Genomic DNA, 11,251 nt, shown 5'->3' with positions numbered 1-11,251 from the left:
AATTGATTAATTTTTTTGTTCAAATAACCTCCATTGTCAATAGTTCGATTTTATATTTTTTTTAAAGCTAAAATTCGTAAAATTTAAAACATATCCGTGAAGTAGATGAGCAAAAGCTAAATTTAAATATTCAAACCGAAAAGGCTTTAGCCTTTTATTTATTTACCTTTAAGCAAAAAATAGTGGCATTTAGTTTTGTTCTATAAGTCTAAAAGTTTTTATTTTTTTTCCAAAAATTCTGATGGAAAGGTACCAAAAATTTTAGCCTATAAACTGGGTTTTCAAAAATAGTTTGCCATATAGTCGTTAATAAATACAGTGTTATCCATTTTGCAGTTTCAAAAGTAAACGTATATAAAACACATATTAAACATTTTGTTCGTGATATTTCTTTATTATCATAAAGCTCAAACGTTGACGTTATGTTTGAAATACTAAATCATTTAAAGGACCACCACGTGAATTGTGGCAAGCATCGATTCTTTTGAGCCAATTTTCGATCACTGTTTTGAAACAATATTGGGCGGTGTCTCAACCATAACTTGACGAATGTTGGTTTTTAAGTGCTGCAGAATTAAAGTTTTATCTGCATAAGCACGGTCTTTCACGTAAGCCCCGCAAAAAAGTCCAGTGGTGTCAAATCGCATGATATGGTTGATATCACCACGACGAGAAATTACGCGGCCAGGAAAAGTTTCTTGCAATCAAGCCATATTCGCTCAAATTGTGTGGCGTGTGGCACCGTCTTGTTGAAACCAAATATTCTCAAAGTCGTATTCTTCTTCTAAAAAAAGTCGGTTATCACATGACCACAACTCACCTAATTGAAGGTGATACTCGTTCCAACGTCCAACGTTCGAACCTAATTGAAGGTGATACTCGTTCCAACGTCGTTTTCGAAAAATTAAGGTCCAATCACACCTCCGGACCAAAAAACGCACCAAACACTGACTTTTTGTGGATGTAATGATCTATCTTTAATTACTTGAGAGATTTCAGAAACCCAAATACTACAATTTTGGTTATTAACATACCCACCGAGTATGAAATGTGCATCGTCGCTGAAGAAAATGTTGTTCAAGCATCCATTCGAAGTTCAATGGTTGTGGAAGCTGAACTTTATGCAAAAATGCCAAATACGCCATAATGTGAACAGTCCTAATTGTTGAGGACGACGATGAACCGACACATTCGGGTCTTCGGCAACGCTTTCACTTACAGCAGTGATATTTTCAGTTTATCGAACGAAACGATGGTGGTACAGACCTTATAATATCCGTAACCAATCCACTTTATTCAAATTTCTTCACAGTTTTGTCAATTGCTGGCGTAGTTGGACGATTATGAAAACCATAATCTCCTCTAAAAGCACGATATGTGGCTGTGGCAGAATCACCATTTTTGTAGCAGGTTTTAACAATTTTTATGAGTTTTTATGAGTCAAGCGATCCATTTTTGTAAATGTCGGACTTTCAACTAGAAAAAAATAGTTTAACAACTTAGTTTGACAGATGTCAAAATCCAGCCCTATATTTTTGAAACCGCAAAATGGATATCTGTTATAGGTAGGTACAGTAGACTCGCGGTAAAGTGAACTTTTAAAAACCGAGCGTGTTTACGTTATCGAAGTTGTTTATGTTGGCGAAGGTGTTGTTCTTAAAATGTTTAAAATAAATTAGATCTTTGTTTTAACTAAAATTCATATGCTATTTTTTATTTCAAACGTAAATGTATTGTATTGCAATTTATGAAAAAAATTCGTAATCCTTTTCTGAATTTTCTTTTTTTCAGTTTAGCTGAAAATTGCCTTTTCGCGAAGTTGTTTGAGTAGGCTGATGTCTGTTGTATTAACGTTTTCATATTCAGCCTATTCCAAAGCCTTATTGAAAATGTCGATTACTTCCCTTGGCTCTATTCTGGTATATGCTGTTTCCAGAATACTGGTCTCGCTTTCACATTCGTCACTGATCAAAACCTCGTTCGTATCGGTGACGTTTAGAAGATCTTCATTAAATTCATGAACATCAGCAACCGAAAAAATGATCTACATACAAGGGCACAAATCGAATCAAATGTTTTTCTGTATACAAGAAAAAATGTTTTAACCTTTAGATTAATTGCTTGAAAAAGTTCTAGTGCAATTTCCTCTTGAAAGTTGATTGGTGAACAAAATCTTTCTCTCAAAACAGCTAGTGGTATATCCTCTTCAGAGCCTTTTGATCTTAAAATATTTGTCCAGCATTTTGTTATTGTTTCTTTTTCAAGATGTTGCCGAATTTAAATAGAAAATAGTGTCTCTTAACGTCAATTTTTTTAATGCTTCAATATCATCAATTTTTTCGGCTACAAAAAAATCAATGTAAAATTAAAATATATTTCCTACCTGTGGCACAAAAGAATGATGAAACCAATTTTAAAAAATAGCAGCTGTCATCCATGACGATTTGGAGCAAATGTAATCAACAGGAGATTTAAAATTAATAAAAGAGCGATGATTTTTTGCCTCTCCAATCACTAAAAGCTTAACTTCATGTTCTCCTGTTGCGTTTGTACAAGCAAGAAAAGTGACGCGCTGTTTTTTCGTTTTTTCTGCCAGGAGCATTTTTTTTCTCGAGATGATACGTATTCCTTGTCAGGAAGCAGCTTCCAAAATAATCTGGATTCATTCGTATTGAAAGTTGATCTTGGGATGGACCTAGTTCTTTTATTTTGGTTTGCAGCTCGCTTTTAAAAGGGTCTACAAGGCCAGGTATAGAAGATAATTTTGCACTACTTATTTTGATAAAACGCACGCCATTACTCTTCCTAAATCGTCTTGAGTTTCATTAATTTGTGAATGGAAAAAATTAGCTTTTTCCTTAACCATCAACCCATTGACTGGATAATTTTGTTCTCGATGTTTGATGATCCAACGGTAAAGAGGTTTTTCCATTTTAGGAAGTTCAGAACGCTTCATGGTCTTCCGCATTCCATCAGGTCCAGAAAATGTGTTGTTAGCACATTTTAAAATGTTCTCCGATTTTTTATTGATAGCGCAAATTGTTGATTTTGCAATATTGTATTTCTTTGCTAAGCTAGTTACGCTTGATCCTTCTTTTAATTTAAACAATTATTTTGTTACTTTTTGCGACATTTTTCAAGAAAATCTTCTTTTTGAAGACTTAGGCAAATGCCAGACTAAAGTAAATAATACCTGGAAAATCTTAAACGGGATTCCCCATTTAGTAAAACGATTTGAAAAACCGAAAAACGATCAAAAGAAGCTATGTTTCTTATGTCACACTCTTTTAAATGTTTTTCACGTTATAGGGCTTTCACGCTACAGAGTAGTCAATGTAAAAAAAAGTGTTCACGTTAGCCGGTGTTCACGTAAGACCGCGTTTTTGCTATCGCGAGTCTACTGTATATATAAAAAAAGGAAATTCAATTTTCTTGTTTGAAATTTAAAAAACTTGTTGTTCGATTCACAAATTTTGAAAATATCGTTTCCATTTTCGGAATACAAGGTAACGCTATCTATTGTAAAAGTGATGAAGAACGTCTTTTCTCGGTATACTCCCGCAATTTTTTGTATATTCCTTTGAGCCTTAATTGTCATAGCGAAACTAACTTTAATGGGGAATTTAAGCCCAGGATCACCTTTTCCAATGCTACCGGTTACGATGTGAGCACTAATAATTTATGAACAAGTTGTGTGACACGAAGTCTTGTACAGTTGCATACGCGAGAAGCATCTAAATTTCGCAAAAGCATAACTGGCACGCTTAATTTCAACTCAAGTGAAGGCATACCAGGCAGCTCAAGTGAGTTAATAAACTCTACTAAGTATGAAGAGCTATTGCTATGTTCTGATTCCATTGTCTGTTGACAAGTACTCCCTTACATCAGTATAGTTTAGTGTATCATAATCAGAAACACCTAATGATATGCAAAAGTGATAGGTCTAAAAGCAGGCAGCACCTAATGATATGCTACTAGTAAGTGTTCTAAAACAAAAAGAATATTTTAAATCTCTATTTATATATAAGTCTTGGACGGTGAACTGTGAATAAGATATTTTAACTCGGTAAAAAGTAGTTAAAGACACTCTACAGCTTTGTAACTACCTCCACACAAAAAGTCATGTCATAATATTGCTCTGTTGCGACGTGAAGGATGGACAAACAAACAAACAGATTTCCTCTTTTATACATTTTTCTATAAAATAATTTATTAAAATTATAAATTAGCAACTGGGGGAACCTGTAATACAAGAAAAGTACGTATAGTACGTAAAGTTCTGTAATCGAAGGTATGATAAATAATAAATTTCGTCATAATTATTTTGTTTAATTTGAAATTATGTAGGTTTGAAGTGAACACAGATAATTAATAATATTTCAAATGTTTATTTTTAAAAGCAAATTTAATATTGGATGCCTAGATAATTCGGTGGTCTTAAGAACAATAATACAAATTTTTAAAATGCAATATTATTTTTAAATTGCATCTTATACAAAAAAATCAATTACAATTATACCAAGGCTTTAAATTGATAATGGAAAATAACAAGTACCCTTAAAACGATGGATCACACCATATATTAGTAGGTCCGTAAAGATGGACACTATAATCAAATTTAGAAATAATACTGGAACTAAGTCCTGTTTTTGTGCTCCGTAGTTCGAGGAACTCCAGGTTGGTTTCCTAAGCTCTTACCCCTTAATTAATAAACAAATTTGAAAATTTCGGAGACTTTTTAAACCGATAAAATTCGTAATTTTTTTTTTAAAAGTCCCATCACTGGCTTGCTAAGGAAACGACAAGCTTACTTTCTAACAAACACAAATTTTTAGTCTTCGGGAGGTTGGAATGGATACCTTTTTCAATTTTCAAAGCATACACTCATTGCCACTTGAATAGGACACATTGTACACTCTTTTTACTTTGCTTATAACTCAAAAGCGGAATGATAAAATAATGGTACTTTGCCCGTTATATTTTTGCAACTCTTTTCATCTTTCTCTGTGACAAATTGCAAGTTCTGGAAAAAGCCGTTATATTTTTTTCTACTTTATGTTAACTTTGTTCTAAATTAAAGCAATATTTTTGGACCACTTGAATAGGCCATGCATTTAGTTTAATTGTTATCTTTGTCACGCGGAATTTTATTTTTCGTTGATCGAAGTATTTTGTAAATTTCGATTATTTAATTTAAAAAAACTTAAAATGGGTCGAATAAAAGTGTTGACTGAGAGGGAAAAACGACAAATCAAAGCATATAAGGACACTGGCTTATCTATTTCCAAAATAGCTAAAAAAGTCGAGAGCCGCCGACACGTGATATCCAAATTTATAGGTAATGGGCTTAAATATGGGAAAAATATGAAAGGCCGCACACACAGTGTGCTTACTAATGCGGAAAGGCGAATTATATCAAGAAAAGCGTCCAATTCTCACGACTCGTTGGCAAAAATCAGTTAAAAACGTGGTGTTAAAGCAGGTTAACAACTATGCCTCGTGTTATTTCGAAAGCTAAAAACATAAAAAGACTTAAAATCAATAAGAAGCCACTCCCAGTTCGAAAAGAGCAGCGCCTCAGTTTTTGCCGCGCATCGAGTGGTCTTCTCCGACGAAAATAATTTGGAAGGTCCCAATGGTTATAGCTACTCTTTCCATGACCTCCGCAAAGAAACTCATTATTTGGACCGGCTGCATAGCAGAGTTGGAGGTGGAATTGTTTGGGGAGCTATTTCCTATTATGGAACCTGCAAACTACATTGTGTGTCAACAACAATGCGTTGTCTTTCATTTGTATATTGAAAGAGGCCTTTCCATACTTTCAAACCTTTTTTGGACCTGTGCCCTGGATTTATCAACATGATGATGCGCCAATACAGCCCGGGTAGTTAAATCGTATATACAGAGTGTAGCTATTAAGCTGGCCGCCCTACTCACCGAACTTGAATATCATAGAACATTTTTGGGGATGGCTGACACGTCAAGTATACGTTTGCCTGTTTTAAATTATTAAATCTGCATTAAATCTTTTTTCAGGTGAAATAAAAACATTTAACTGAACTTAAGATTAAAACAGATTATAGGTCTCTGGCATGTTTGGAACTATGGACGATAGAAAAAAAACCAAAGGGGTGTCCTATTCATGTGGCGAGGAGTGTATATGAGCTGTTTTGTTTTCAAAAAAGAAGCTGTTGACCTTTCTGGTTCAAGATTTTTGTTTGAAAATACCATTAATTTGAAGCGTATGTATACAAGGAACGTTTTTTTCAGCTCGTATATTTGCTTTGAGTTCGTCAATGTTCTTGGACTTGCTCTGTAAATCTGTAACCATTAAATCTGGAGATCGAACAGATCCCTCAAATCTATTTTTTTTTTTTAAAAAACGTGTCTTAAGATCTTGTTCTAAATGAATTTGGTCGTTGGATGCAGATGTTCTCATTTTTTTTTAACTTAATTTTAATTAAATAAATTTTCTGTTTATGAAACCAATAATAAACTTCTTAATTTTCCACAATAAGTTATTGTAATTAGTGGTTTTGAAATAGGTGTTCGTGTTTACCTTCGTACGTCAGGTATATCTCAAGAACCAGTCAAGAACCATCGATTTCAAAAATAATTTAACAGACAGCAATTTCGAGATGTGCAGAAAGGACTTTTGAAAAAATTCAGCGACTTTTAAAGAAATTTCGAAAGACATTTAAACAAAATTTATAATTTGATTAACCCTAATATCGCACACCAATAAGACTGTCAAGCCAGAGGCCTTCGGTTCATTCCCTGCCTGTGCCACCTAAAGTTTTTTTTCACGGGGACTGCTCAGGCGAGAAATTGACAAATCGTCCAAGAATAATTTTTGTCATGAAAAGTGCTTACTCAAATTAAACGTTCGGATTCGGTTTAAAATTGTAGGTCCAGTCCATCCCTGACAACAGTACTCGCACACAGGAATGGTTGAGAGTTGTAAGTCACTAGGCACTAGTTCTCAACGAACAACCTAATTTATTTTTATGTTTGATAATGCTTTGGACGTTCATTTAATCGTAAATAACTCATTGAGACGTTGAACATCTTTCCTCTAATTACCGTAAGCACCAAAGTAAATTGCAAACGTCAAATCAAAAGCTTACCAGTTTTTTTGAAATATTAGGATGGCCAAATTTATAGCATTTAAGCTTTGATCTTATTAACCTTGAATCAAATTTTCAAAACACTACCAAGGATTCTGTCACTTAAAATAAAAATTCACAGAAACGAATGTGTTTTTTTTAAGAACTTTATTCTAATTAAATCCATATCAAAGATGGCTACCACCTACCAGAGCTTTTAACACTGGGGTGTAAATTTAATAGTTTAAAATGTCGTACATCAACTATTTATTAAATAAAAAGTATGCACATTCTAAATTTTAAGATTATAATATATAATTAAATTGTATATAATTATGTACTTATTTATTGTACGTATACGAAACATAAACAAAACAAAAAAAATTAAACTTGATTTAATAATTAAATATTTGTTTATAAATTAAATATTATTACAAAAACAGAAAAACAATCAAATAATAATTATAAAATTTAAGGCAATAATAAGAATAAGAAGACAAAACAAAATGAAAAAAAACGTACTTAATAAATAATATTACACAAAACTACATAAATTATAATATTCGAATTAATTTTGGGGGGTCTCGTTGTTATCTATAATTTATTTATTATGATTTAAACGTTATCAACAAATTCGTCTTTGAAAGAGGAATTCAACGTTTTTTGCTTTTCTCTTCAATTTTTCGTTTACTTTTTTTTTCTCTCTCTTTTTTTGTTTAAGAAAGACCTCTGAAGGCCTTGAGATTCTTTGCATTGTGATGATCTGAAGTTGACTTTTTAAGATTTATTTCGTTATTGTTTGTGCTGATTGTTGTTGAATTGGTGAATTTTCTTGTAGCTTGTGGAGTCTTAGGTTGCGATAGGCGTTCGGTGGCTTCCCGAACACGCCCACTTAACCGCATTGTCGCCGCTGAGCGAACTGGAAGGGGAGAGCCTGGCAAGGACACTGAGGCACAGGTTTTCGATGGCCCATTTGCTAAAAAATAAAAAGGGTAAATGTCAAAACGAAAACCGGCTAGAGGTTATTTAACATACATTTGTTACTGGACGTCAATCTGTCAAACACATTTTTGGGCCTATTCACATCAATGCTAGGCTTAGGATTAGTTTTGCACTCAAAATTACTACTCACGGATTTTCCTGCCGATGATGGTCCTTGACTAAATTTATTCTTAAGCATCGAAACCTTACCCGAAGTTTCGAGGATCACCTTGGGAGGCTTGACTTTTTCCTTGAGAAGATTATTTTCGAGGGACTTCTTGCGCATCTTTATGGTATTAGTGAAGTCCGATCGCATTATTGGCGCCGTTTCAGGTGCCACATTGGGACTCTTGTGTTCCAAGCTGAATTGTAGGTCAGGTGATTTGGAATCTGAGTAGGGAGACTCTTCTGAGTCTTTATCTTTGTTGTGCGTAGATTTAGTCTCCCACAATGGCTTTGATTCGAGTGGTGCAGTTTGTGAGCCATCGTGATCTACGAGTTGGGTCTTTGCTATTTCTTCTAGCTTGGTTTTCAGAATGTCATGTGGAACTGCAACGGACAGAGGACTGTGAACTTCTTCAGGGTCTTTTGGTAACGTATTTGACGATCTGTCAATAACTAAATTCGGACAGTGGCATGAGTTATTCACTCCTCCACTACAATTCGAGCATTCACTGAACCCGGAATCACTTCTCTCACTGCACTGTGTTTTGTCGCGAACCTTCAGTGAGTTTCTAACATTTAACTTAAGTTCTACACTGGGCAGGTCCGGATTGAAGTCATCCTCCTCTTCGTTCAACGATGTCATATGTCCCGTAACATTCGGACTAAATATAGAAGTTCCCGAAACCGATGGTCTCGGACTACTGGGAACTGATCCAGCTGTCGAAACAGCTGAATTTCTTCTCGACGCTGATAAATTAGCCATTCTACCTAAAGCTCGGATTGCATTTCCAGTTTTCTTAAGCAATAAGCAAGGACAAACAAAAACACAATATTGAAAACACACTCAAAAAACCATGCAAAAATCAAAAAAAAATAAAACAAAAGAAATAGAACAAACTTCGAATTTCGAACTTACTTGCCACTTTCTTCGAATAATGAACTTCTTTAGTTTATCTGTGCAAATCTTGTTATTGTTAAGATTCTCATCATGGTGTTGTGTAAGCCATTTTGATTCTAAACATTGTTTAGCCGTCAGTCTATCTTCCTTGCGATGAATTAACAGATGGGAAATAAAGTCTTTTGCTTCCTGTGATACTGCATCGAAGGCATCATCTTCAAAATCATAATCAGCTCTGGTGATGTTCGAAAACGTGTCCGAATCGGTATCACCCATGAATGGTGAAAGGCCAGATAGTCTATGGGGAAGGATAAAAAATAAAAGAAGGTTATTGGCTGTTTTATAAACCCCAATGTCACACGAGCGAGTATTCTTTGTTTAAGTTGTATTCGTCAGAAATGTGTAACCGATTCGCTGGTCTTTTTCGAAGCCATTTCAGTGAAAAGTGTAATCATACTTTAAGTACGATTCGGTAATCTTTTTCGAAGCCAATTCAAAGAAACATATAAACGTTGTTCAACCTCGAGTCACTGGTCTTATTCAAAGTAAACAAGTAATCGGTATTTAAGTTCGATTTCCATTTTCGAAACTGACTCAAAACAGCGATTAATCCTTGTTTGAGTTCGATTCGGTAGTTTGTGAATTACTCGCTCGTGAGGCATCAGAGCGAATAAAGAAACGAGTAATTAAATACACGCTCGTGTGAACTCGTGGTAAGTTATAAATTTAAAATACTTACAGTACATAGCATACCACTCCCACACTCCACATATCCGATTGGAAGCTAATGGGCTCGTAGCTTATGATCTCTGGTGGAATAAATTCTGGTGTACCAAACAAAACCCGAACTGGCGAGTCCGTATTCAGTCGTTGTGCCAGTCCAAAGTCAATTATCTTAATTTGATGACTAGTCCTAGTATGGCACATAATATTTTCAGGCTTGAGATCCAAATGCACTATTGACTGACTGTGCATATAGTCAACGCCTTCACAGACTTGGCGTAAAAATAAAATACAGTCCCGTTCAGTTAGAGTAAAGTCATCAGCCACTACTCGCTCAAAAAGTTCTCCTCCAGTTATGCTTTAAAATAGAAACAAACAAACAAAATAAGGTACAAGACGTTAAAACAAAAGCTAACAACTTACTATTCCATAACCATCACAATTTCTCGTGGACTTTCAAAGGAGGCTGCCAATTGCAGAAGTTTTGGATGTTGCAGCGATTTCATGATGGATATTTCTTCTTTGACTTTTTGTCGATCAACTGATTTTATACATTTGATCACCTTTGCTGCCAAAATTTGACTTGTGTCCTTTTCTTGAACCTTATAAACGACTCCGAATCGACCTTTGCCTAATTCCTCGAGAATTTCAAAACGACCCTTGAAGTCTCCTCCCGATTTGATAGAGATTGTCTTTTGGAAGTCTTGAAAGAACACACAACAAAGTTACTAAATAAGACCGAAAAAGACTTCATAGAAATCTTACCTTCCCTGGATACTTCTGGACCAGCTATCTCAACTCTATCACTTGCCAGGCTGGGTTCACTCCTTCCATGGATATTCTCAGCTCGAACGCGGAATCTGTAGGCTGATTTTGGAGTAAGGTTTTTCACTGTATACGCTAAAGAGTCCACAACTGTGGCGATTTCCTTCCATTCACCGTTATTTTCTTCTTGCATTTCGATTCTGTTTCAAAAACGTTCGACTTTATAAATTTCTATATATTTTTACTCAATTGATAAAAAGTTACATAAATCCCGTCAACATGCAGCCTCCATCGTATGGCGGTCCACACCATGCTACCGCAATACGATCAGGTCCCTGTGATATGCTTGGCTTGCCGCTAGGTGGCTCTGGTGGTCCTTCGACTGCCACCGAAGCTGCCGAATAATAACTGCTGTGATCGTTCATAACTTCAACTGTATATTTGCCACTATCATCAGCTGTAATCGATGACAGTTCAAGTATCGATTGTCCCGCTATTGTGTGTACTTTGATATTCGAACCTTCTATAATCGGACGGCCCTAAAATTAGATAACAACAAAAATAAGTATTTATAAGAAAATTATTATTAAAAAGCTCTCATCTCTCAACTTTC

The 11,251-nt window shown here is 34.9% G+C and overlaps 1 protein-coding gene across 5 annotated transcripts in view; it reads right to left on the bottom strand.

Moving 5' to 3' along the window:
- Positions 1 to 7,256: 7,256 nt before the first annotated feature.
- Positions 7,257 to 11,251, bottom strand: part of LOC129949298 (muscle M-line assembly protein unc-89) — a 111,604-nt gene continuing 107,609 nt past the window's right edge. For 4 of the 5 annotated variants that reach the window (XM_056060673.1, XM_056060672.1, XM_056060674.1 and 1 more), the window contains 7 exons: positions 10,903 to 11,177; positions 10,639 to 10,838; positions 10,297 to 10,576; positions 9,890 to 10,231; positions 9,169 to 9,448; positions 8,142 to 9,048; positions 7,257 to 8,082 (listed from right to left, as the gene is read on the bottom strand). In XM_056060673.1, coding sequence (XP_055916648.1) covers positions 7,823 to 8,082; positions 8,142 to 9,048; positions 9,169 to 9,448; positions 9,890 to 10,231; positions 10,297 to 10,576; positions 10,639 to 10,838; positions 10,903 to 11,177 — 2,544 coding nt within the window. In that variant the 3' untranslated portion in view covers positions 7,257 to 7,822. The remainder of the gene's footprint in view (positions 8,083 to 8,141; positions 9,049 to 9,168; positions 9,449 to 9,889; positions 10,232 to 10,296; positions 10,577 to 10,638; positions 10,839 to 10,902; positions 11,178 to 11,251) is intronic. The other variant, XM_056060675.1, reaches the window with a different exon arrangement.

This window comes from Eupeodes corollae, chromosome 3, assembly GCF_945859685.1.
Source record: "Eupeodes corollae chromosome 3, idEupCoro1.1, whole genome shotgun sequence".
Classification (NCBI taxonomy): Eukaryota; Metazoa; Arthropoda; class Insecta; order Diptera; family Syrphidae; genus Eupeodes; species Eupeodes corollae.
This window is presented reverse-complemented; position numbering and strand designations above follow the sequence as displayed.